The following is a 27,440-nucleotide window of genomic DNA, read 5'->3' on the forward strand; positions in this document are numbered from 1 at the left end:
AACACAAAAGTCACAAACCTTTAGTAGTAGTAATGTAGTATACTAGTATAGTACTTTTGGATCAATCTGAAAAATATCATTTGATAAAAGTCATAAAGATAAAGTTTGTTTGATGGATTAGGTTGGAGCTCATTAATCAGACACCTGTCACACTTTATTGTGTCGGTTAAGAAAACAAAGTGAAAAAGAATGAGACAAAAACATATGATGGACCAGGCATATTGCATTATGTTGTTTACTGTACTTAGTTGATGCATCTTATTAATCTCTGGAATTGACTAAAAGCCCTCCCACCTGGATTAAAGAATCCCTTGTTTTCTCATGTTTTCTTCCTCTTTCCACGTCTATCTATTTTAATCATATTATTTATATATTCCTTTATTCCATTATACCATTTCTCATTAATCGATCCATCTATATTATGCTACATAACAAACATGTATCTCTCAATCTTATTCACAAATTAAGATTATAAAGGGCTCTTTTGTTTACCAAAAAAATAATAAAAAAAACTACAATCTAACCCATTATAGTTTCTGTCTAGGGCCGTCTTTAAAAACGCACGGACTCTCAAGAGCCCCGTATGACTAAGAAAAATGAGGCCCTAATATAAATGAGGCCCTAATATAAACATATATGTATATATAATCGATAATAGAACATAAGTGTAAAGATGCAAAATTACAAACTAGTTAAGCTATTGTTTCAAGCGTAGGGACATGTTTAAAAAGAAACCATATAAAAGTGGAGAACTGAGAATCATGTATTTTACATGTAAAAAAAAAGTTCATTTTTACATGTAAAAAACACATTTTTATATAAACACATGCAGAAGCCGTTTTCATAAAAAGAAATTAAAAAAAACATTTTAAAAAAAGGTGATATATATATATATATATATATATTACAAAATTATTTTTTTTTACATGTGAAATCGAGCTTTACATTAATTTGTTACACCCCCCCTTTCCCTTTTTCAAGTGTATTTATAAAATATATAGATTTAAGAAGAAAAAAATAAGGCCCCTGGGTTAGTGGGCCCTGTGCGTCTGCACACCCCGCACGAGGTATTGAGACGATTCTTGTCCTTCAAGCAATAACGCAAGAACGAATTCTAATTCGCCAAGAACAAAACGAGTAATAATTCGACGGTGGGAAAATGGAATGGGGAAACAAAAGGTGCTACCTTTATTCTTGATTTACAATGTATTCTTTTGCAACCAATTAGCATTTGACATAATAACTTCCAGATTTGGTAAAAAAAGGTATGATTGATGCAAACTTGAATATGGGAATGAATCTTTTTAGCTTATATGATTAAGCCACCCAATACTGATATTTCCATGCATTTGTACTATAAAAAGGACTCTTAACAATCTTACACATTATCACATTATACAATCTACCATATAACAAGTGATATATTACTATATTAGTGTATAAGCATGTCACTTGTAGTAGGGAGGGTGATAGGAGACGTTGTTGATCAATTCACGCCGAGTGTGACTATGGAAGTCGCGTATAATTCCCAATACACGGTCTCTAGTGGTCACGAGCTGATGCCTAATATCATTACCTCTAAACCTCATGTTCATATCGGCGGTGTTGACATGCGTTCTTCTTATACCATTGTAATTCATTTCATTACCTCTTCTCTTTACAGTTTTTTCACATATCTAGATTTATAAATTGTACTGATTTATGTATCTGTTTTTACTTCAAGATCTTGACCGACCCCAACGCACCTAGTCCAAGTGATCCTTACTTAAGAGAACACCTCCATTGGTAAGTCTATATATAATTTTTTCATGTCATTATGTTATTGATTATTGTAACATTATTCGATCTGATAAAAGAGTTCGAATAACTATATGTTACAGGATTGTCACAGACATTCCTGGTACAACCGACGCAACTTTTGGTACGTCGTGCATGGGCTATACTTTTTATAATAAACCGTCCTTTAAAAATTGACATAAGCTGAATTTATTTAAAATATGAAATGTAACAGGAAGGGAAATTGTGAGCTATGAAAAACCTAATCCGGTTATCGGAATCCACCAATACGTGTTCTTACTGTTCAAACAGAGAGCAAGGAAATCAGTTAGACCACCTGCTTCCCGAGACTATTTCAATACACGGGTCTTCTGTCAAGAAAATGACTTAGGGTTACCGGTTGCTGCTGTCTACTTTAACGCGCAACGTGAAAATGCCGCACGTAGAAGATAACTCAATTTTATAACATAAGTATGCTGCTATGCATTTTGCGCGAATAAAACAATAAAACCTTATAACTAATAGTTTCATTATGCATTTTTCTTATTTTGATGTGTTTATGATATGTAATTTGCTTCCATGTTTTAAGTTGATTTGTATTGTATTTATATAAGTTTGGTATGTAATGCAGAGACGCAGTGATGTTGTTGATTTAATCTAGATAGGGTTCGGTGTTGTGAAAATCACGATTAAGTGCCGATTAATTGGTGATTAAACGGAAATCGGAGGGCTACAATTCGATTTCACCTAATCGCCCCGTCTAATGTTGGTCAAAATTGGTCAAATTTCGGTCAGAGTTGGTTAAAAGCGGTCAAAATCATTTGGGACCTGTACCTATCCTAATCCCGAAATTCGGAAATATTTGGTACCTGTACCGGTATCGGTTTGGTACCGTGCAAAATTTGGGTAATACTGGTACCGAAAACTCAAAACTTGGTATCGATTCGGTACCGACACCAAATTGGTACCGAAAACGCTCATCCCTAGGGTGACCGCATCAATACTTATAAAAATTTTCAAATAAAATCACAAAAATTGACACTACTGAGCGAAAAAACAGGGGTGACCAGGGACACCCCTCCCCATCATAAGCCACGCCGTTGGCTCAACTGATCGATAGTCTCATTAACTGTTCAAGACGATAAATAAAGTTATCGCTAGCAACCAAACTAACTAACTAACTAACTAACCAACTACAAAAGCTACACATTCAGTCCCTCAACTAATTACAAAATTACAACTAAGCAAACAGATAGGGTTTCTGAAAAGGGGCTTTAGACCTAATTACTACAATTTAGTTAATAATCAAACTATAATAATAATATAAATATATGAAGATAATCAGTTTAAATGATTTGATTTTTCTGTTAACTAAATAACTTCAAATGCAATTTCAAATAAAAGCATATTGAGTAAGCCTAATTATTTATAAATCAAATTAATTACCTGATAACACTAAATTATTCGTACAGCAACATCGGATGATCCTTTGTCAACCAACAATGACATGATTCATAATCATACGAGATCTCTGTCTTCTAAGAGAAGAGGATGTCATTTAACTTTAAAACTTAATCGAATCGAACACATATTTTGTGTTCATGTTCGTTTATTTAAAAAAAATGAACATGTTCGTATTCGTTTATGTCCGTTTGTTTAAAATCTAAATGAACAATTCACGAACATAAGTAAACAAAAATTAGCAAACATATATGAACAAATGTAAATGAACATAAACAACCATAAACGAACACAAATAAATGAATATAAAACTATTAAGAAGATAACTCATGCAGATAAAATTTAATTATTTTCTATTAATACGTAAATGAACATGAATAAACGAACATAAAAGAAAATAAATAAACGGAACATAAACTAACACAAATTTTTTGTTCATGTTCGTTCCCTTATTAAATAAACGAACATAGATGAACTTTCCGCCGAACAGTTCACTGAACGTTCAGTTCGTTTACAAGCCTAGATTTGAAATTAATACATAAAAGTTAAAAAAAGTAAAACTTAAAACGCACAAGGCTCGAGTTCGGCTTGATAATTAAAAAAACTTTTTATCGATTCGAGTTTAAGTAGATCCCGAACAGCTCGACTCGTTTGTACCACTAAGTTTAACACTGTTATATTCATGTTTGAGCTTAAAACACAATAATGTGAAACACGACACGATTTTAAGCGAGTCTTATAATTAAAAATAAAAAACTAAAAATTTCATAGTTCATATTTGCTCTAGATCTCTTTATTTTTTATTTTGCATATGGGCTTTCTACATTGGGCAAGAAAAGCGGGCTTCTTTTTTTGATCTAATTAAGGGTGTGTTTGGGACTGCTTATTTTCATCAACTTGTGACTTATTAACTTTTTGAAAAGTTAAAAGGTGCTTGGGATTGCTTATGATGTGAGGGGAAAAGTTTCACAAGTTACAACTTTGTAACTTATGACTTTTCTATAAGTCATAAGGAGGTCAAAATAAGGAATCCCAAGCACCCCTAAATGTGGTCTCCGGCCTCACACCGCCAGTCTTGAAATTTCTACTCCTCGACGACAGCCCAAGTATCCATCGGTCATAATGTCTAATTAATATCAACTTGTTTCTATATTTTGGTTTGTATCAATCGGATTCATCAGAGTAATTTAATCCGACAAAATCTTCTTTTTGACAGTGGGTCCGACATACACGAACATGCATATTTGAGTTTGTGTTTAAGTTATCATTTTACTAACCCATCACGATTGACACCCCTAAATCCCTAATATAGACATGAATGCAACAACCAAATCAATGACTTCACTTAATATCGACCTTCTAACACCTCTTCCATGTTAGCAAAAGCTACAAACGGTATTCCAAATTTCTAATGGGTTTTTCATAACCCCTCCAAAATCACCTTTGGCTAAATTGAATGCCATCGTCACATTTCTCCGTTCAATATATGATGACATAACTTATGTTTTGATTCCCACAATCCGACTACAAGATAAAACTTGATCCAACTACTATAATGAATTTAATCATAGTAAAAGTTTTTTACAATCAAAAGCAGTTATATTCAAATCACTAAATACATGCATGCATGTCTTTATAATTGTTTCAGTTTGAAAATTTGATTTGTTGGTCAGTTTAATTTATGGAAATCTTATTATTACATATATTTCGTTAATATTTCGTTATTAATAGTTAGGAATATCTCTATCAATCAATACTTTTAATTAATTAATTAATTAATTACATTATAGTTTTGATTTTTCATCATCATTTTTTCAAAAATGATATTTTTCCTTTCCATATTATAATGTAACTTTGATGCTAACTAATCTACATGCGATAGATTTTTATATGTATGCATCACATAAACTCTAACAATAATATATCCTCTTAATTTTATGTCTAAAAATGTTTTTATTTGAACATTTAACCATAAACTTAAAAAAAATCACCCTCACTCACTCTCATATATGGATACCAAAGTATTTATGAGAATTAAATTTATTCCTACATTTACATTACCAATTTCAATACATTTTTTTTAAGAATAACTCGATGAATTGAATTTTTCTTGAATGACGGATTTCTTTTAATCATTTTTGTTTGTGGACATGAAACCAAAACATCTCCACTCAAATCTAGGTGTTTTAACATTTTGTCTTGGTCAATGGATCACCACTTCATTCATAGCTTGATAAATAGATAGAATACAAAACAAACAGTTAGAACTTTAAGAATAAAAAGAAATATAGTAAATTACTTAGATGCATGGTCATATAAATGAACAAATGTAAATGAACACAAATAACCAGAAACGAACACAAATAAATGAATATAAAACCATTAAGAAGATAACTCATGCAGATAAAATTTAATTATTTTCTATATATACATAAATGAACATAAATAAACGGGTATAAAAGAAAATAAATAAACGAACGTTCATGAACATAAACTAACACAAATTTTTTGTTCATGTTCGTTCCCTTATTAAATAAACGTACATAGATGAACTTTTCGCCGAACAGTTCACCGAACGTTCAGCTCGCTTACAAGCCTAGATTTGAAATTAATACATAAAAGTTAAAAAAAAGCAAAACCTAAAACGCACAAGGCTCAAGTTCGGCTTGATAATTAAATAAACTTTTTATCGATTCGAGTTTAAGTAGCTTCCGAACAACTCGACTCGTTTGTACCACTAAGTTTAACACTGTTATATTCACGTTACGATTTAAGTGAGTCTTAAAATTCAAAACAAAAAAAACTAAAAAGTTTATAGTTCATGTCTTTACAGTTTACATATTTATTCTAGTTCATTTTATTTTGCATATAGCATTTCTACATTGGGCTAGAAAAGTGGGGCTTCTCTTTTTGATCTAATTAAATTTAGGCTCTGGCCTTACACCACCATAATGTCTTATTAATATCAACTTTTTTCTATATATTTTGCATAATGTCTTGTTATTTAATCCGACAAAATCTTCTTTATGACATTGGGTCCGACACGAAACACACACAAACAAACACGAACATGTATATTTGAGTTTAAGTCATCATCTTATCAATCCGCCACGACTGACACCCCTAAATCCCTAATATAGACATGAATGCAACAACCAAATCAATAACTTCACTTAATATCGACTCTCTAACACCTCTTCCATGTTAGCAAAAGCTACAAACGGTATTCTAAACTTGTATGGGTTTTTTATAACCCATTCAAAATCACCTTTGGCTAAACTGAATGCCATCGTCACATTTCTCCGTTCAATATACGATCACCTTACGTTTTGAGTCCCACAATCCGACTACAAGATAAAACTTGATTCACCATCAGGCGATCAACCACTATAATGAATTTAATCCTAGTAAAAGTTTCTTACAATTAAAAGCAGTTACATCCAAATCACTAAATACATGCATGCATGTCTTTATAATTGTTTCAGTTTGAAAATTTGATTTGTTGGTCAGTTTAATTGATGGAAATCTTATTATTACATTTATTTCGTTATTAATAGTTAGGAATAGAGGTGCACAAAACACCCGCAACCGGACCCGAAAAAAACCCTGGAACCGGTTTTTTTAAACCCCGGTTTTTAATACCCGAACCCAATCCTGACCCTACCCAGAGGGTACGGATAGGGTATGACTTTCAATGCTGAAACCCGTATCCGATCTAAAACCGATAATACCCGAAACCCGGTTCTAATTGTACCCGAAACCCGACTCTAGTTATACCTGAAACCCAGGTTTTTTGCATACCCGAAATGGAATTTTTTGTATATCCGGATATTAGTGTTTGTGCAAATGTGTCTGTGTGGAACTTGGCAGTGTTTGTGTGGCTATCCGCAGATCTACAGTCATTCTCCAACGGATATTTTTTGAATCACAGATTTTATATAAACACTTATTTAGAGCAGCGCCTTTTGATATACCAAACAACAATTTAGAACACATAAAAGATTTGTTTTTTATATCAATTGTTTAGTTGTTTATATATGCTTGAATGAAATTTGAAGTTTGTATGCGAGAAAACGGAGTTAGGATAAAGAAAATGAAGTGGGCCCAACAGAAGAACACTATCGAAAAATGTTTTTTTTAATACCTGAAAATAGATTATTCAAATACCAGGAAAACATGTTTTTTCAATACCCGAAAATAGGGTATTCAAATACCCGGGTATTGAAGGCTGGTTCAATACCTGACCTGGACTCTATACATAGGGTATGGTTTTTCAAGCCAATACCCGAGCCTGAACCCAAACCCGACGGGTATTACTAATACCCGATTTTCAATACTCGATTATACCCGAACCTGGTTCCATACCCGAACCCTTCTAATATCCAGTATGTGCACCTCTAGTTACGAATATCATCAATTAATACTTTTAATTAATTAATTAATTACATTATGGTTTTGATTTTTCATCATCATTTTTCCATAAATGATATTTTTCCTTTCCATATTATAATGTAACTTTTATGCTAACTAATCTACTTGCAATAGATTTTTATATGTATGCATCACATAAAATAACTAAAAATCCTTAAAGATATATCCTCTTAATTTTATGTCTAAAAATGTTTTTATTTGAACATCTAACCATAAACTTAAAAAAAATCACCTTCACTCACTCTCTCTCTATATATATATATTATATAAGGAACTACTGAACTCAATCACTTCCTGCCGTTACTTTTCAGTTTTCTGTTGAGGTCTATCCTGTAGAGGTACTCAAATTGAATCAGTGATCGATTTCTAGGTTTCGTCGTAAACCTAATTGGTGTATATATATATATATATGGATGCCAAAGTGTTCATGAGAATTAAATTTATTCCTACATTTACATTACCAATTTCAATACATTTAAAAAAAAAAAATAACTTGTCAATGAACCCAAAACATCTTTTAATATTTTTAATATTTCAAAACATCTGTCTATATATATATATAGACAGATTTCTTTTAATATTTTTTTTTTTGGACATGAACCCAAAACATCTCCACTCAAATCTAGGTATTTTAATATTTTGTCTTTGTCAATGGACCACCACCTCATTTATAACTTGATAAATAGAGAGAATACAAAACAAACAGTTAAAACTTTAAGAATAAAAAGAAATATAGTAAATTACTCAGATGCATGGTCATGTCTAAGACAATGCCTAGTGGAGCGAGAAAAAAAGGCGACGTGGGCGCTTGTTTTGAGGAACACCGCCTCATGCGATATTGGGCCAATTTGTTGTGGTGGTGGGGTGGGGGGGGGGGATGAAAATTTGTCGCCTGTTGTTGTTGATAATGTTATATTATTATAATATTTTGTGTGTGATATATATATATATATATATATGGCTACAAAACCATTACACCCCTAAAATAAAAACCCACATTTGACCGGGTGCCACATGACCCAAGTCGCCCCATTTTGTAGCCCCTCCACTACACATAGCCTAAGGCTAAATTAAATTTTATCAAAAAGTATTTATTGTTTTAAAATTTTATCGAAAAGACAACTCATATACACATTTACGTGATATCAAAAATAAATTTACAATACTAAAAGAATGTAAACGATATTAAATAAATCCACAATAATAACAAATAACTGAATAAGGATCAACCCTTGACACTAATACTAGACTCAAATACATAGTTCAACCACCAGTCTACTCTTATTGTCGAATAGATCGAACCATTTTTTTTAATTCCTAGAACTGTTCGTGACACTAGATCATTTATGGTGCTGATGGTTTCCGTCTTGAGGTTTGGGGTAGCTTGTAATATTTGGTATCCCACAGTCACCATGGATCCACGTTCACCACCCGGTGCACCTGTGCTATCTTCACCATAACCCGGGACAATAGATATCCCTGATGGCAAAAGTGCCACCGAAGAAGTGTCTTTGCTATACATCAGCAAGGACACTGTTGGGTAATCCATTGTTGCATAGACAATGAGTGATCCTGTCATGTCACTCGAATTCTCCTGGAAAACCATAATTTGATCATCTGCCGCGAGTGTCTACATGAGAAAAAAAATGAAGTTAGAAAATAAGCATTTGATTATTAAGACTAGTAAGTATAAGTAGAAAATAGCTATTTAAACTTACATTGGAATTCAAAATCAAGATGCTATTAGAGTCGGTTTTATCTTGACCCAATGGGAAGTTGATCATGTCATTTGTAGCAATCCTATGGCATATCAAATCCCACATACACCTCAAGTCTTTTCTTAGCAACAAACCAAACAAGTGTTGATGGTTTGTTGGTATCCATACTGAATAGGTTGCACTAGTGATTATTCTTAATGATTCGCTAGAACCAACTACGCACTTGCGTGCCATGATCCTTGGTCTTCCTGGTGCTTCCGAAATTAAATCCCATCCATGACCACTAGTCAAACAAATCCCAACACAAAAGATACTCTTCATGCGTTGTGCTAGGCATTTCAAGCTTCTTTTTGCATCTTTAAGCAAGTGGGTGTTAAGAGTGGGTGATGTGGTGGCTCTTACACCCTCACAATGCCGCAAAAGTGCGCTAATCAATCTTTTCGCCCCAAAGCCAAGACCCGACCTAATTAACTTGCGATACTGATCGGGGACCAATTGCTCATTGTATTCAACATGTTCGATCCAGGTAATCTACACATATATAATTATATTTTAATCAGTGATTATGCAATAAAAATATATATATACAAATTATTTTACACACACATATATATATATACACCTTTGATAAACCCTTTGGCATATCATGTATGATACAACCAGACGGACACCTTCTTGTTACATGGCTATCCATTCCATAATTAATGGATACATCAGCCACAATCCATAGCCCCTCTGCTTGTTTGACGAATCTTACAAACTTAAGGACTCGAACTGGTACTAAAGGTGAGATGACTTGGATTTCATCTTTCATCTGCATAAAAAATTGATATTTTAGCATATGCTAAACAATAACTTTAATAGAGGAGATTAAAAGCAAAAAAAAAAAAAATCCAATAAGGCTTACTAGTTGGAGAGCACCGCTTCTTGAACCTGCTACGCCTTGAGAAATCACTTCCGTTGTAGTACAACTTCCGATCAAACCCGTAAACATCTCTCTCCATTGATCCTGTAGTACACAAAATTAATCAAATTTTCGTATAACTTAATAAAATGTTGGTTTTGGTTTTCTTTTAAACTAACAAAGACAAAAAATAAAACTTACCGCATTGAGTAATGCTTTCACAAGGGTTGAACCACTTATTGGTACCACACTACTAGCCCTTGTAGCCTCGGATACGAATCCAGGTGGTTTGGTGCCAAGGCAAGGAGTAAAAGCCTTTACATATTCGACGAACTCAAGGGTTTCTCCTCCACCTTCCTTGTTTCGTTTCCATAGCGGAGCATTAACTAGCCCAAGCCTCAAGATCTCTTCCACGGCCCTTGATGCTTGCTCAAAATATCCATTCCTTTGAATATCTACTTTGTTGCGTATTTGTGATTGCGACTCCGTGGGCTTATAATATAATTGTTGGAGCTTCCTTCTGTGAATTTGACATTATTATTTGTTAGTAACAAAGCAAGAAAGTTTATAAAGTGAAACATTTGTAATATATGAGATGTATTAAAATGTAAACATTTATGTATACCTGTTGACTCTTCCATGTTTGTGTCATTAGACTTGTCATTTTGTTTGGCAATGGACTAGAAAGTGTCGAAGGCGTGCTAAGCGTTTTATTCAAGACCCTCGTCACTCTACTAAGCTTCTCTTTTAATCGCTCGTTCTCTATCTTGAGCTTTTGTTGTTCAATGAAACTGTCCGAAATTGTTGCTTGCGCACCGCATTTGCTGCAAATCGGGTTCTTTATAGCTTCTTTCAATGCTAAAATCTCAAGCTTAAGTTTCTCATTCTCTTTCTTTAGAGAACTAATTTCATCACGCTCCATTTGAGCCTACACAAATGTAGTTAATAAATTATAATACCACTTAATTAGATGCCATCCAAATAATAGTGGGTCTAGGTCTAGGAGTAGGGCGCAAACGAGCCGAGCCGTTCGCGAGCTACTCGAGATCGGCTCGTGAAAAAGCTCAATCTAGCCGAGCTTATCGAGCTGGAGCCTAAAAATAAGCTCATTTAATATACGATCCCAAACCCGAACCTCACTTATCGAGCTCAATCCGGCTCACGAGCCTAAACAAGCCTGTCATTTATATAATTTTTTAAAATATAAATTTAATAACTACTAATTAGTATATATAATATTATGGAAAAATAACTAAATAATATATATTATTTTATACATAAAATTATAATTGAAAAAAATCTATACAAAAGAAATTAAAATATATAAAAAATAATAATAATAGTAAACGAGCCAAGCTCGAGTTTGAAAATATACTCATGAGTCGAGCCCAAGCTTTGAGAATAGAGCTCGAAACAAAACGAGCCGAGCTCAAGCTTCATGTAAGTTAAACAAGCCAAGCTCGAGCCTAGTCGAGCTCATGTTCGGCTCGTTTGCACCCCCATATAGGAGTGAATAGTAGAAGCAACATATTTGTTAAAAAAAAATAATGGGTCTAGGGTTCTTTTTCAAAACCACATATATTAATTTCTTTTCCAAAGCCATATATATTAATATTAGAACATTATTTCAAGTTTATGCATTAAAATGTCAGATATTTGTATATTTCTTGAACTTAAATTTTTTGCCACAAAAGTATTCCAAAAGTAAATATATTATCAAACATTACCTTTATTTGAGTTCTTTTATTTTGAAACCAAAATTTGACCTTTTTCTCTTCGATATTGAGTTTCCTTCCAATATCTATCATTTCTTTCTCACCAGGGTGATCGTTCTTCTTAAATAACCTAGTAACACAAAACAAAATAAACAAAACAAAATAAATAACTATATATGCATGGACTCTAATTTAATTTAGTAAATACCAGAAAGAGGAAAAATGAGTATTACTTTTCGAGTTCTTCAATTTGATATGGTGAATGTTGTACCCGTTGTGAACCTGAAGAACGATGGATTTCCTGTTCGTTACTTGATGCTAATGTTGAATTCTCGTTTCCACCAGATGCGGTTGTAGGCACTATTTCTTCCCCATAAAAACTATATCCTTCCATTTTTGACTTTCGTCTGCAGAATCGTAAAGCAAAATGCACTTTATTTAAAATCCGCTACTAATAAAGTTGAGTGGATTCTTAAAAAAAAAACTACACGAGAAGACAATAATAAAAAGATGTATGTTTCTAGTTTTTGTGAAACGTATTTACTATAAATTAAATCAAATATTAATCTTGAATTATTTGAAGCTTTTGTAACAAACAGCTAGACGTGATAATATTTCATTTTATGTTATGAAATGACAAAAAAACAAAAAACTTTTCTTTTTCATGCAGTTAAAATAATAAGCAATAAGTTATGACAAAACATCATTGTTTGTTTAATTTCACCAGCTAAAAGATCTAACCAACAAAAAAAAAGTTACAAGTTTGGGTGTTATATCGAAAGACTTGATTTTTCATAACAAAAAAAATGTAGTCTTTAATATATATTTTTTTCCTGAAAGGCAAGGATTATATTAGAAAATCTTCATCGGTAAGAAACTAGAAAAAAAAAAGACAAAATCTGATAGAAATATGACCCATTGCTAAAGATTCACAAAAACATAAGCAAGACTAAAAAGATAAAATGATATGTAACAAGTACAAAATAAAATTGAAGAAGATACTTTATCACTTGTTAAGAACTACTAATCGACAAATGAGCTTTCTCCTTAAATTATTTTAAGTAACAGGACAAATTGTGCAAGTGATGTACTGATGTGAAGGGATGCAAAGATATATATGCACACACATACACACCAAGAAATGAGATGTAAATAAAAATATGTTAAAACTTTTATTTTAATTCTTTTCCATTAGCTTCAAATTTAAGATTCGTTCTCAATATGAAAGTATATCCCATTTCACATAGTCATTGCATTTAACCCAATCTAACTTTTAAATATAAAACAATTCTCATAAATTAGTTATTTAAACCTTTTATGAGAAACCTAATTAAGTCTAACTTGATTATGTAATATTATAGAGATTAATTTAAAACCTCTTAAACAAATTAGGAGTAATTATGTATCTACGAACTCATTTTTACATTAATGTATATATATATTCGACCGATTCAGTTAAGTTAGATGTTGTCATCACCAATTTAGTGGGGGTGGTTGGAGAGGTTTTCCCAAATGTTCACTTCGTATGGGTGGTCAGGGGGGTCATTGTAAGGGAAAATTTGTTAAAAGTACATTTCAAGAACAAAGATGTATTAGCTGTTAAAACAAAGATTAAATCAAATGTTGTAAGTTTTCAGAAACAATAAGTATTTAAGTGATTGTTTGGTTAATATAAACAATGAAATAAAACAACGATTTCTAAAAAAAAATGTTGAAGTTTATCGTGTTGTATAATAATCTTATAGCTATCATACTAATAATTAAATTCATATTTGTGGTCAAATTTTCTTTACTTTGACACTTTTTTGTTTATTAAATTATCTTAAATGTACAAAGCAATCATTTTTTTGTCTTCCCATAAATAAATGAAAATCTGAGAAATATTAAATGATGATTAAAATTTTTTATCCAGTAATTAGATGTAATCATTCAAATTAAAATATCATTTATTTTTTATTATTATTATTTTTTATTTTTTTTCTTTATCATCTTATCTAAAACAATTTTTTTTCTTTGAAGTTATTACACTATAATATTGTCATCTACTACTTTTTTTTTAAGGAAATGTAAGATAAATATAATATTTTTTAAAGAAAAAATAGAGTTTTTAAGGTGCAGACTACTAAAGATAAAATACAAAATCAAAAAATAAAATGAAATAGAAAATCGTAACGATATAAATATATTTCCATCTCATAAACCAGAGATCATAATAAAATTTTTGAAACAATTATAGTTAATTATTATTTTCATTGTATTATCATTTTTCCATTAACTATGTTTTTTTGGTTAAATTAATTACCATAAACTATTGATATTTAATTAGTAAAAAAAAGGATGTTTAACTTTTTTAGGCATTGAAGTAAAAATTAAAATCTATCATGCATATATTAATACATTCTTCTAATATATTGCATGATAATAATGGTTTTTATTTTAATCATCTTACCAAATTTTTAGAAACTTGAAAATATTTCGGCAAAGAAGGAGATGTAAGCATGGTCCATTGAAATTTGAGGTAATGACAACTAAAACAATATATTAATGACAATAAAAACAATATACTAATGCCAACCCAATTATATTAATTAATGCTTGAATAAAGAGAATATCACACATTATATTTTTATACTATTTTTTTAAATGGCCAACAATCATAGAATGCATACGTATTTTGTACGAGGTGATCCAATAGAAAAAGGTCCCCACAAGCTGGCCCAACCTGTCGTACGAAACCCTTAAGTGCTTCCAAGTTATCTCTGGTTCCGGTAAAAACCCACCCGCCGGAAGACCCATTGGTGGTAAAACCCGGACGCCCTCAGGATCGAAATGAAGATTACAAAGATCCCAACCTTCCTTCATTTAGCAACCCATGTCTCCCCCAAAGTATTGTAAGTAGGATTTGAACTTAGGTATTCATTGAGAAACCCATATTTCCTACCACTCACCACATTTAAAAATGACACTTTTACACTATTTAATAAAAGAATAAAATATACAACATTTTAAATTATCAATAAAATATACACCATGTTACATAATCAATCATCCTAGAATTTGTTTATTTAGTTATTATTATAAATATAGGCATTTTTGTTTATGTTTCTTTTATTATATATGTAGTTCAATTCATCATGACCATATGTCTTGAACACCTTATGTAGAAACCAGTTTGAAACAAACTGAAACCATAAATTTAGAACCGGTTTGTAATTCTTTCTACCCAAATCGGTTAATTGTATCGAAAACTGTCCAAAACTGGTCGTAATCGGTCAAAAACCGATCATAAATCAGTTTTGACTTTTGACAGTTGTAGACTTAGCGAACAAGGTTCAGCCCAAACAGGTTAAGGGATTAAAATCAGTTTGTGCATCTTTACGTATAACAAGTGAAATACTAGTGCATTTTCTAAAGATCAACTCCCAAATAACTATTTGATCATCAACACGTTAATCTAAAAAAATAGTCATAACTCTGATTTGTTTACAAACGAAAACCAAAGTATTAACCTAGATTATGATTGCCATATATAAATGTCTTTTGGATTAATATACATATGTAAATAAAGAAAAAAACTCGCAATAGATTTTTTGTATGCATATGAATAGAATAAAATGAATGACATGCGATAACCTGAATGTGAGACGGATTCGAGTATTTCGTAGCGGAAAACCATATCGATATAAAGAGGCCTTTGTTGGAGTCTTCAATCAGATGACAAAGGTATTTGATCGCGTTTTAAGAAGTAACAAGAACTTGATTGTGTTACAAATAATGTTATAGAAAAACAAGCGAAGAAAGAAACTTTGATTTAGGGTAACGAGACTGACAATAGAATATTTTTTTCGTTTGGGTACCAATGCTAATATATAGAGCGTTTTTTCATTGGGGTTATAATCTTCTGTGTACGCAACATACTGTATCGTATTTAAACGCTAGGAAAAAATCATAGTTTAGTTGTTAGAAATAATTAAATAAAGAAGTTACATATTTGCTACATCTACTTTTATTATATTATTATAATTTAGGTACATTGGTTTTAATTAATCTCAACTGTCATCTTCTGGTCGATGTCGGTATCAACTAAAAAAATTGGCTGCTGACGGTCCCATCTTTTAACGTTTTCATTCATAACGGTCCGCGACTGACAGAATCATAACGACGTTACTTGCCGGTTACTGGAAAACGCTTTTGTCCGGACAAGTCACATATTTTAAATGACTAATTTCTACTTGGTTATTTGTTTTATTTTATCGCATTCGAAGAGACCCATCATAATTACATTATAGTATGATCATCCGACCGTCGTAGTAGCCAAAGCCCGATTCGCTAAGCAATGGTTTACCGACACCCTTTGATTGTTCATACTCACAATAACAGTTTTGCGTTTTAATATATATTGTATTAAAAACTGGTGACTTTCTCACTCAACCTAATTTTGACAAATATATGTTGTTTTTTACGCATTCGTAGGTTATCAGTTGGTTTGAAGTCAAGGTGAAGAACACGTAGAGATACCTTCAGAATTTAAAACTTATTCCAAGACTATTTGTTTTTATTTTGGGTTTGTTTTGGACTTTCTTTGAATTTTATGTACTTGGATGATATTTGGTTATTTAAAATAATTAATTAGATATTGTCACATTTTAAATTGCATGATAGTACCTTATGAGCTGTGAACCAACGGTTCGCACCCCGACATTCCGCCGTAGGTTGGGGTGTGACACATTTGGTTTGGCCAACTACGTAACTTTAGTACATATTCTTTATTTTGTGCAAATGGCTACCTCGGTTTCAAAAAATTGCATTTTTAATACTTTTTTTCTAATCCCGTCTATTTTTTTGTTAAGTCAGGGTTGGTAACTTCCTTATTTTCTTTGTTTTTTTTTCTTTTAAACGCTTATATCTTGTAAACCCTAAATCCCCAAATCATAACATAAATTCAAACCCTAAATCCCCAAACCCTTTCTCCTTTATCAATCATTGATTCATTAGAAGTACACACATGTATTCAATTAGCCTCTCGATTACCAACATTTTGACATCGACTCCATAAACCAGATCCAATACACACCGGCGCCACCGCCACCTCCGTCACCGCTAGTCAGTTTTCCGGTGAAACTCTGACGACACGTTATGATTCCATAAACCCAAATCCAACACACGCAGGTAATCGAATTTTTTTGAAACCCATACAGCTGGTTATGATCCCGATAATATTCGCACCTACGAAGTCGCGATGTTTAATTTTGATCCAAATCCCGCCTGAGAAGAGAACACCGATGAGTTCCGGTGTTTGGTTGAGTGTATAGCGGGTGAAGAATGGCGGTCACGACATGACTTAATCTGATGACAACATTCCGACGAAGCCGCCAAAGAAGACGAAGAAGTATGCTAGCTTGAAGGTATGGTTTACCCATCTCAAAGAGAAAATCGTGGAGGCTCGTCGGCAGGAGACCGTTAAAGAAAGAAGGCCGACGATTAAGGTTGTTACAGATGATAATAATATGGAGAAATTGTTTGTGGATTTAGGATTTGGATTTTGATATTATGATTTGGGGATTTAGGGTATATAAGATATAAGCGTTTAAAAGAAAATAAAAAAACAAAGAAAATTATAAAGTTACCAAATTATCTGTGACTTAACGGAACAAATAGACGGGTTTAGAAAAAAAAACTAAAAATGCAAGTTTTTTGAAACTGAGGTAGCCATTTGCACAAAATAAAGAATATGTATTAAAGTTGCGTAGTTGACCAAACCACATGTACTAAAACGACACTTAACTCTTTATTTTTTTCTTTCCTTTCATTTTTTTATTCTTATATTATATTTATCATTTTTATTTTATAGACTTGACAAAATTTAAATAATCAAGTAATAATTTTTTCTATTTTATAAAATTGTTTACTTTTAATAATTTATAATTTATTTATTGTTTCTTTAAATAACTTATAAGGTCATGTGAGATGTAGAGTATCAAATAACACAAAATGTGCACCCCAAGATTAGATAGATGGTTTAATATTGAGTTCTCAGTTCACCACTTTTTTAATGTTCTCTTTTAAGCACCCCCCAACGCGTGCGCGCGCGCGCACACACACACACACATATATGATTAGGATCATGTAAGAACCATTTTGAAAATTAGAACTTTGAGAACCATTTTGGACCACAGAAAATTCTTTTTAAGAAAAATAAAAAAAATTATGAATATTGGATTTTAATAATCCATATTGAATGATATTGGCCGATAATAATCCCTATTCATTTTATCGCCACTGACGGTCCCAAATTTAAAAAAGTTGGCCCCCAATGGTCCCCCGTTAAAAAGGACTTAACGGCGTTATACTTTTTTCCGAATTTCAAACTAACTTTTAAGGACTATTAATCGGAAGAAAGATACGAGTCGAATGATATAAAACTTAGCTCCAAACAATGATCTAAACGACTTGATTTTGGTTAATTGTAAGTTCAAACACCCGAATTGAAGCATTGCTTCGTCATTTTGAAACATTGTTTCGAACTAAGTTTTACACCAATCAACTCGTATCCTCCTAACGATCAAAAGCCCTAAAACATTGGTTTGAAATTCAGAAAAAACTATAACGCCGTTAAGTCATATTTAACGAGGGACCATTGAGGGCCAAATTTTTGGAATTTGGGACCGCCTGTGGTGATAAAATGAATAGGGATTATTATCGGCCAATACCATTTAATAGAGATTATTAAAATCCAATATTCCAAAAAATTATTAAAAAACGAAAAATAAAAAAAGTTAAAAACAATAAACAAATAATTTAAAAAATACGGGTTTTAGCAAAATTATACATATATGAATAATACGTATTTTTTAATTTTATACAAGCTATTCTTTATACAGACATGTACAATTAAGATAAATGATAATGTACATATTTGTACATTGTGTAAATCGAGATTAAATAAAAATATACATATGTGTATAATTAGGGTTTTTTTTTATGAAACCGGAATGAAAAATAAATTGTTTTGGTTTTTTTACTTTTTAAAAATTTTAGTTTTTTTTGTTTTATAACTTTTTTTAAAAAAAATTTTAAGGGTTTTTTTGTGGCTCAAAATGTAAGTTCTCAATTTTCAAAGAGTTCTCTTAGGATCCTCACCATATATATATATATATATATATATATATATATATATATATATATATTTATATATCAACCCATGGACATAAGGCACCTATAATTCAACCATCGGGGCCTCGATTGGTGCATGTATCCTTCTCTTTCGGCTATCAACGCCATCACATGATGCATGATTATTCTTCTGCCAGTGTTAACGTTATTTTCACGAAATTAATAAAAAAAATATCAAAATTAGTGCAATTTGACTTTTCCCCCATGCCCACACATATATAGATTATATACCCATACCACAAGCAGGGCATTTGGTTTAGTAGTTAAATTCACACATAGATTATATGAGATGGTAATATCTTTATATCATTTAAATTTCTATTTATTTATATTTTTTTATTTTGTAATTTATCTTTAGTAGTTAAATCCTTAACAAACTCTATTCTTCTTCAAAATATATTATATTTATCTTACATTCATTAGAAAAGTAGTAAATGAAAATATTATGGTGTAATAACTTCAAATAAAAAAAAATATTTTTGATAAGATGATAAAGATTAAAAAAATAAATATAGATAAAAAACCAAAAGACAATTTTAATTCGAAGGGATTACAGCTAATTACAGAATAATAAATTTTAATCACCATTTAATATTTCTTATTTCAGATTTTCATTTATTTATAGGATACAAAAAGTTGAATGCTTTGTATATTTAAGATAATTTAATAAACAAAAGAGTGACCAAAGTAAAGAAAATGTGACCACATATATGATTTCAATTGTTAGTACGATGACTATAATATTATACAATACAATATACTTTATTTTTCTAAATCATTGTTTTTATTAACTTTGTAATTACTTAAATACATATTGTTTCAAAAAAACTTAAAATATTTCCATTAAAGCGGTGATGACAACAACTGATTTAATTTAATCGGCCAATATATATATTAATTCACAAATGAATTTGTAGATAAATAATTACTAACTCATTTAAGAAGTATTAAATTAATTTTACACAATAATAAAATTGGAATTAATTTTATTTCTCATGAAACATTTAAGGTAAATAATTTATGAGATTTATTTTAACATTTAAAAATTAGGTTGGGTCAAAAGCAATGATCTATGAAATGAGATATTTTCATAGTGAGAAGGAATCTCAAATTCAAAGTTAAAAGAATACAATTATAATTTTAACATATTTCTATGTACACACGTAAAGATACAAGTTCTCTTTCTTGTTTCACACCAAACACCCCCCCGCCTTCTTTCTTGGTGTGTGTATATATACCTCTTCCTCTCTTCGCATCATTTACACAAATTCATCATCTTGGTTAAAAGAATTCAAGAAGAAAGCTCCTTCATTGATTAACTACTCTACTGGGAGAATTACTAGATGCGGTAACTTATCTTTTTGTTCTTGTTAGTTTGATAGAATATCGAAGATCATATCGACTTATATGAAAAAATGATTACATGTATTACAGGATAAATATAGAGAAATGTTTACAAGCATGATCGGAAGTTGTAGTACCATGGAAGTGTTTTCAAATGGTATAGGAGGTTCAAGAAACAGTGCTCTACAACTAGTAAGTCCTTGTATTTAAATTGATGTTCTTGAAATACAAAAAATGCTAAAAGCTCAAAATTTAAATTTATGCAGATGAAAACCGAAATTCAATTGATTTCGAATATCGTGCTGGTTCAATCAATGAAGTTTATTCGGTTCATTGTAAAGCGAGAAGGGGGGCCATGGATTGTCATTGATTTGTCCGTTGATAATGGTACAGAAGAGCACTTAACAAGAAGGTGTCCGTCTAGTTGTATCCTAGAAGATATGCCAAATGGTTTTACAAAGGTATAATGTGTATACATAATTACATCTATGTATATTCGTTTGTGCATATGTTTTTGTATCACATAATGTCTAAGTTCTAACAATGAATTTATTTGTATCAAATATGTAGGTTATCTGGATAGAACATACAGAATACCCGGATCGGTCGATCCACATTAAGTATATTCAGCTAATCAGATTTGATGTGGCCTTTGGTGCACAAAGATGGATCAATGCACTTTTGCGTCATAGTGCGTGCTTAAGAGATGTCACGTTAAACAACAACAATTTGTTTGTAAATGTTAGAAAATGCTTAAAAGGGCTAGCACGTAGATTTTGTGATGCTATTTGTTTGACTGGTGGCCAGCAATGGAGGTTGGTTGTGGTTGCACCGGGAGCTTCGAAGATCATGGCTTGCAATAGCGTTGGTGTTCGTGAACCAGCAGAGTAGTCTTGTGTGTCACCTATTCGTTCTGGACCGTAGCAAAACATCGACACTTGTTTAATATGTTGATGAATAAAGACTTAAGAAATTTGTGGGACATGATAGCCCACGGGTTTGCGATGAACCAACTGATGGACCGTGTAGTTCGGGGGATTAATACATTAATTGCTCAACATGGTCAATAAAGAAGAAAGTAGACGAGTGATTGAGTCGTGTTTTAGCGTCTAGGGTTAGTGAACACCCGTTGCTTAGTTTCGGTTTGGGTTCGGGCATTGACTGCTGTCTCAATTGTCCTTTGGTTCTGTAGGTTTTTGTTTGCCAACTTAAACTTTGGCTTGTTGTTTTATGTTGTATGAGTTTGATTGTTTTTCATTTTATATTTATAGGATTGATGACTTATACATTATGAGTATGAGTTTTGCTATTAATCGTAAATGAAGTTAGTATTGAAAACAAGAATGATATATAAACTTATTAAAGTTTAAAATCTATATTAGAATGAATGCATTAGATAGTTTTTGAACGAAGATGAAGATAATCGAGTAGGTCCGAAAAGAGTTAGCTTTTGAATTGGTTCCAATTTACATAGAAAGTCATATGGAGTTGAAATGTGTAAGATAGTTATCAATATTAAAAATACAAGCTATAGTCATAAATTAACTTTAAATTAAAATTATATATAACAGTAATAATAATCCTAGCTAAAATAATTAATAATACTATTCCAAATCGTAATAACAAAGTTAAAAGATAACAAAAAAATAAAAATAAAAACAAATAAAAGCTTTTATCTAACTTAGTAACTGGGTATTAAGTATATGAGTATCGTTTGAAGTAATTTGCTCCTGATTGAGTAAGGGTTATTTTTGCTATGGGTTTTCTCTCGGTGAGTCAAGTCATCACCTTTTGTTCTTCAGGTAAAGAGTGATCTATTTGTTAAGGTGATCCCGAGTATATGAACCTTTTTGCTGTTAAAAAAATTAACTATTAAGTGAAACAAAGTTGAAGGTTGTGATAACTGATGAGTCAATTAAAAGGATTAAAGTAAAAACATAAAAATAGATTGATGAGTTAAGAGTGGATGTGGAACATATGATAATAGTTGCATTTAATTATATTTAATTATGAATCAATTCTGTTATGATTTAAAGTTGGTGGAGTTATTCATTTGTCTTCATCCCAACAAACAACTAATTTGTATGTAACTTTTTATATTTGATCTCATTACAAGTAACTTATATAATTTAAAGAGAGTAAGGTTGTGATATAATTTAATAAGTTTATATATCATTCTTGTTTTCTATACTAACTTCATTTACGATTAATAGCAAAACGTTTACACATAATGTAAAAGTCATCAATCCTTTAAAATGAAAAGTAATATATCAAACTGATACAACATAAAACACCAAGCCAAAGTTAAAGTTGGCAAACAAAAACCTACATAACCAAGGGAAAATGAGACAACAATCGACACCCGAACCAAAACAGACACTAATCAACGGGTGTTCACTAACCCTAGACGCTAAAACACGACTCAACCACTCTCTTCTTTATTGACCATGTTGAGCAATTAGTGTATTAATTCCCCGAACTATACGGTCCATCAGTCGATTCATAGTATTGACGGTGTGGATGTCGATACTCCACATATCTTGACCTGGGTGTGATAAATTGAACCCCACGGTCACCATTGATCCATCTTCACTACCATTTTCACCATAAACGGGGACAATACCTAACCCTGCCGGGAAGAGAGTTATTTGAGAAGTACTTGATGCCTCGTTCATCGCCGCAGTTGCTGAACGAGAACTCAGAGCTGAATAAACAATGAGTGACCCCGTCATGTCACTCGTGGCTTCTTGTAGTACCGTGACCGGGTGCTCCTGCCAAAAGATAATAAAGTTTCAATTAACTAAAAACATAAAAGTCGTAATATGTCCACAAAAATATCGAAACATGTTCGGTTTGTTATTCTATTTGATGTTAATGATAATAATGAATATTTATTTAGTAACAAACAAAAATATCGAAACCTGTTTAGTTTGTTATTTTATTTATAACTAAAATCATTAATAATTTTTACTTTTATTCTACTATCTTATAAAATTTAATTAACTAAAATATTAAAAACAACAAAACCAAATTTATATGTGAAAGTTTATATAGCACAAAAATTAGAAAAAAAATGCAATATTAATATATATAGATATATAATTACTAGTATACCTTTAAGGTATACAAAGGAACTTTGTAAACTTACATTGGAATCAAAAGTCGAGATGCAATGAGAGTTGGCTTCATCTTGGCTCAATGCAAAACATATATACTCCCGGGTAGCAAACCTGTGGGCTATCATGTCCAACAAGTGCCTTAAGTCATTATTCATCAACAGATTAAACAAGTGTTGATGTCTTGCTACGGTCCAGTACGAATGGGTGACACACAAGACTGCTCCTGCTGGTTCACGGACGGCAATGCTGTTGCGAGCCATGATCTTGGAAGCTCCCGGTGCAACTGAAACCAACCTCCAATGTTGACCATCAGTCAAACAAATAGCATCACAAAATCTACTCGTCATGCGTTGTGCTAGCGCTTTTAAGGATCTTCTAACAGATACAAACAAATTGTTGTTGTTTGAAGTGATAGCTCTAAAGCACGCACAATGACGCAAAAGTGCGTTGATCCATCTTTGTGCACCAAAGGCCACACCGGATCTGATTAACCGAACATATTTATTGTGCATCAATCTATTTGGGTATTCGGTATGTTCGATCCAGGTAACCTACATAATTGTTACATATAAATTCATTATTAGAACTTAAAAATTATGTGATACAAAAGCATATGCACAAACGAATATTAATACACGTATATGTAATTATGTATACACATTATACCTTTGTGATACCATTTGGCATATCTTCTAGGATACAACCAGATGGACACCTTCTTGTTAAGTGCCCTTCTAGTCCATTATCAACGGACAAATCAACGACAACCCATGGCCCCCCTTCTCGCTTTACAGTGAACCGAATAAACTTCATGGATCGAACCAGCACGGTATTTGAAGGCAATTGAATTTCGGTTTTCATCTGCATAAAATTAAATTTTGAGCTTTTAGCATTTTTTCTGTTTCAAGAACATTAATTTAGATACAATGGCTTACTAGTTGTAGAGCACCGTTTCTTGAACCTCCTATACCATTTGAAAACACTTCCATGGTACTACAACTTCCGATCATGCTTGTAAACATTTCTCTATATTTATCCTGTAATACATGTAATCATCTTTTCATATAAATCAATATAATCTTCAGTTTTCTATTAAAAAAAGCCTAACAAGAACAAAAAGATAAGTTACCGCATCAAGTAATGCTTTCACAAGAGTTAAACTACTCATAGGTATAACACAGCTAGCCCTTGTTGCCTCGGGCACAAATCCTTGTGGTCTTGTGCCAAGGCAAGGACGAAAAGTCCTTGCATATTCGACAAAATTTAGGTTTTCTGTTACACGTTGCACGTTTCTATTCCATAGGGGAGCATTAGCCATCCCGAGCTTCAAGAGCTCATCCACGGCACTTGATGCCAACTCAATATATCTTTCCGTTTGAGAGATCTTGTCCATACTCATTGGTGACGAGGCGGGCATACCAAACATGAACCGGTTGAGTTTACTAATCTCCGATTTTATCCACACATTTTCTTGTCTCAATCGATCTAGCTCTGTTGGTGCTTGTACTTCTTCCCTGGCCATTTAATTATAATAATAGAAAAGTATGTGTTTTAGTTTTTTAGGAAGTAAAAGGATACTTAAATAAATTTTATAAATTCATCCTTAACGAATAAGTTTAAATTTTAATAGTGTTTTTAAAAGCTAAATGTAACGTGGAAAAAGAGGAGAGCTGAAAAAGGATTTGAACCCCCCTTGACCCTATAGAAAGAGAAATTATTTAACACACCGAGATATAATTGCATTAAATGCATATATATTCTTTGTGGTGATTAAAGATATTTTTTTTATAGTTTGTGAGATCTAATCAACTCTTTATTTATATTATAACCTAACTAGTTCATTTAATGTGTCTGTTATAAATATTAAAAGAACTAGTTCATAAATTAAGACAATAGTTAAAAAAATAAATATTATAATTAACTATTGAAAATTAATATGAAAAATAAAATTGTCATTTCAGCTTTGGTTGGTTTTTATATCCTTTTGCTTTTTTAAGAGAAGAACATGGTTCAAATTCTGACATGACGTAGATTTCATCTTTAAGTAATTTAGTAGTATGAGTAGAGTAGATGGTGTATGAGTCGTCGATCAAAAATATAAATTTAGAAATATACCTTAATCACAATGCTAAATTAATTATGTCTTTTTTTATTTTTTTTATTAAAAACACACCCTTTTTTTATTAAAAACACACCCACAGATGTTCACCACCTGCCCACAAATAGATTAGATTTCTAACCACTTGGAGGATTAACACCTTGATACCATTGAGCTATAAGCCGTTCTAGGAAAACGGTTTATTTTTCTCAAAAGATTTTAGCAATCGAACTATTTTAGAGATCCGCTATTAGGTATATTCGAATTTTATCAAAAAAGAAGGAAAATCCAATGTAAATTTGATCTATTTATTAACAATCAATCGAAGCCAATTATAAGTGAAGAAGAGATCAATAACCTGATTTGGAGACTTTGTCGAGTATTCGATAGTGAATCACCACATTGATTTGAAGATCCGTATGTTGGAGTATTCATTATGCGACTAAAGGATTTGATCTTGTTTGCGTGAAGAGAAAAGAACTTGTTATAGAATGGTTGAATGTTATGGAATGGTCGACGAAGGAATACAATTTGTTTCTAGGGTAACGAGACTCGGTATTCAATATTTATTTCGTTTAAGGATTGAAATTAATATATAGAGCGTTTCTCATAGACAATATAATATTTTATGTATAACGTACACTACATTGTATTAAATTCTAGGAAGATTATAATTTTATTCGGTATGTTACAACTAAAATGTCGAGCTGTAATAGAGTGGTAAGAGAGAGACTTGATGTTCCATGTGGCCCATGTTCGATTTATGCCTCAAAAAAGTTAGTTTTAGAGGCACATGGGTGATGATGGGAGACTAGGCGAGTATGTGGATTTTTCACTAGTTGGATTCTTGAACTGAACGAGTTTTATTTCACCGTGATGTCGTGCCTTCAAGCGAGTGTTGGCGGGCGTTAGCCTCGAGTGAGGGTTTTTCCCTGATCGAAAGAAGAGTGTATCCCGATGTGATGAATTTAGGCAGTAGCCTATTTTGAGGATTCGTTGGCCATTCAAAAAAAGATGTTACAACTAAATATAGGAAAAAAAAACATTTTTACATTATAAATGTTTTTGTGTATTTCATATGCAAATAACTGTTTTAAGTTAAAAAGAATTACATGAATAGTCCCTAAGATATATTTACTTTACCGATTTGATTACTGTTATTCACTAGTGGGTCTTTGAGACTAACTGAGAATAAAAAGTATGTTAGGTTTTTGTAACATGACTATATAAAGACTGCTGTCTAACTCAGCTAACACTAAATGGCAAGAATGTGTTTTCTTCCTCTCTTCGATGTTTGCCATAATATCTTAAGAAAATTTTTAAATCACATACATACAAACATGATTGCGATGACATATCATGTTTAGACCGCTATCAAACAACTATTACTTCATAAGAAATAAACCCGTGTTCTTTAGCTAGAACAACAATTCTCCACCATCACTTTGAGAATAACACCGCTACCCAATATTGCCAAGAAAAAAGATAGTCGACAACCTTTCTAAAGTAGAATTCCTGTTGCAAATAGAATCTGTATCCTTCAAATTCTAAGAGGACTCCTCGATGGCTACTAAAGTCTTATCAATGTCATCACCCACCTCAAACCATTTCCATCGTGTTTGTGAGGATGAATTCGAGTATGCCATTTTGAATACCATATTAAGCCATTGTTGGGTTCCTCATTCAGAAAACATAGAGATT

The 27,440-nt window shown here is 31.8% G+C and overlaps 4 protein-coding genes across 4 annotated transcripts; 2 read left to right on the forward strand and 2 right to left on the reverse strand.

Moving 5' to 3' along the window:
• The first annotated feature begins 1,091 nt into the window (after positions 1 to 1,091).
• On the forward strand, positions 1,092 to 2,474 carry LOC143627021 (CEN-like protein 1). Its single transcript, XM_077096927.1, has 4 exons — positions 1,092 to 1,631; positions 1,724 to 1,785; positions 1,881 to 1,921; positions 2,012 to 2,474. The coding sequence occupies exons 1-4, from the start codon at positions 1,446 to 1,448 to the stop codon at positions 2,227 to 2,229; spliced, it is 507 nt and encodes a 168-aa protein (XP_076953042.1). The 5' UTR covers positions 1,092 to 1,445; the 3' UTR covers positions 2,230 to 2,474.
• A 6,419-nt stretch (positions 2,475 to 8,893) lies between these two features.
• Positions 8,894 to 12,399, reverse strand: LOC143627047 (homeobox-leucine zipper protein ROC5-like). Its single transcript, XM_077096946.1, has 8 exons — positions 12,239 to 12,399; positions 12,057 to 12,135; positions 10,916 to 11,218; positions 10,492 to 10,782; positions 10,294 to 10,395; positions 10,009 to 10,200; positions 9,387 to 9,917; positions 8,894 to 9,298 (listed from the first exon to the last, which is right to left on the reverse strand). The coding sequence occupies exons 1-8, from the start codon at positions 12,397 to 12,399 to the stop codon at positions 8,894 to 8,896; spliced, it is 2,064 nt and encodes a 687-aa protein (XP_076953061.1).
• An 8,261-nt stretch (positions 12,400 to 20,660) lies between these two features.
• On the forward strand, positions 20,661 to 21,413 carry LOC143627048 (homeobox-leucine zipper protein HDG1-like). The gene is made up of 3 exons (XM_077096947.1): positions 20,661 to 20,714; positions 20,789 to 20,983; positions 21,093 to 21,413. The coding sequence occupies exons 1-3, from the start codon at positions 20,661 to 20,663 to the stop codon at positions 21,411 to 21,413; spliced, it is 570 nt and encodes a 189-aa protein (XP_076953062.1).
• A 1,547-nt stretch (positions 21,414 to 22,960) lies between these two features.
• On the reverse strand, positions 22,961 to 25,163 carry LOC143627049 (homeobox-leucine zipper protein HDG1-like). Its single transcript, XM_077096949.1, has 5 exons — positions 24,771 to 25,163; positions 24,577 to 24,678; positions 24,308 to 24,502; positions 23,671 to 24,192; positions 22,961 to 23,293 (listed from the first exon to the last, which is right to left on the reverse strand). The coding sequence occupies exons 1-5, from the start codon at positions 25,161 to 25,163 to the stop codon at positions 22,961 to 22,963; spliced, it is 1,545 nt and encodes a 514-aa protein (XP_076953064.1).
• Between the last annotated feature and the right edge of the window lie 2,277 nt (positions 25,164 to 27,440).

This window comes from Bidens hawaiensis, unplaced genomic scaffold (genome assembly GCF_021521415.1).
Source record: "Bidens hawaiensis isolate Kalapana, Puna unplaced genomic scaffold, B.hawaiensis_p1.1 tig00004595_1, whole genome shotgun sequence".
Taxonomy (NCBI): domain Eukaryota; kingdom Viridiplantae; phylum Streptophyta; class Magnoliopsida; order Asterales; family Asteraceae; genus Bidens; species Bidens hawaiensis.

Excerpts from the sequence above, each read along its gene's own strand:
- LOC143627021 (XM_077096927.1), top strand. The coding sequence starts at position 1,446 with ATGTCACTTGTAGTAGGGAGGGTGATAGGAGACGTTGTTGATCAATTC. Across the intron at positions 1,632-1,723 it reads TGCGTTCTTCTTATACCATT|ATCTTGACCGACCCCAACGC; the intron begins GTAATTCATTTC and ends TTTTACTTCAAG. Across the intron at positions 1,786-1,880 it reads TTAAGAGAACACCTCCATTG|GATTGTCACAGACATTCCTG; the intron begins GTAAGTCTATAT and ends TATATGTTACAG.
- LOC143627047 (XM_077096946.1), bottom strand. The coding sequence starts at position 12,399 with ATGGAAGGATATAGTTTTTATGGGGAAGAAATAGTGCCTACAACCGCA. Across the intron at positions 11,219-12,056 it reads TCAATATCGAAGAGAAAAAG|GCTCAAATGGAGCGTGATGA; the intron begins GTCAAATTTTGG and ends ACATTTGTGTAG. Across the intron at positions 10,201-10,293 it reads GAAGCGGTGCTCTCCAACTA|ATGAAAGATGAAATCCAAGT; the intron begins GTAAGCCTTATT and ends TTTTTTATGCAG.
- LOC143627048 (XM_077096947.1), top strand. The coding sequence starts at position 20,661 with ATGGAAGTGTTTTCAAATGGTATAGGAGGTTCAAGAAACAGTGCTCTA. Across the intron at positions 20,715-20,788 it reads GAAACAGTGCTCTACAACTA|ATGAAAACCGAAATTCAATT; the intron begins GTAAGTCCTTGT and ends AAATTTATGCAG. Across the intron at positions 20,984-21,092 it reads TGCCAAATGGTTTTACAAAG|GTTATCTGGATAGAACATAC; the intron begins GTATAATGTGTA and ends TCAAATATGTAG.
- LOC143627049 (XM_077096949.1), bottom strand. The coding sequence starts at position 25,163 with ATGGCCAGGGAAGAAGTACAAGCACCAACAGAGCTAGATCGATTGAGA. Across the intron at positions 24,503-24,576 it reads GAAACGGTGCTCTACAACTA|ATGAAAACCGAAATTCAATT; the intron begins GTAAGCCATTGT and ends AATTTTATGCAG. Across the intron at positions 23,294-23,670 it reads TCTCGACTTTTGATTCCAAT|GAGCACCCGGTCACGGTACT; the intron begins GTAAGTTTACAA and ends ATCTTTTGGCAG.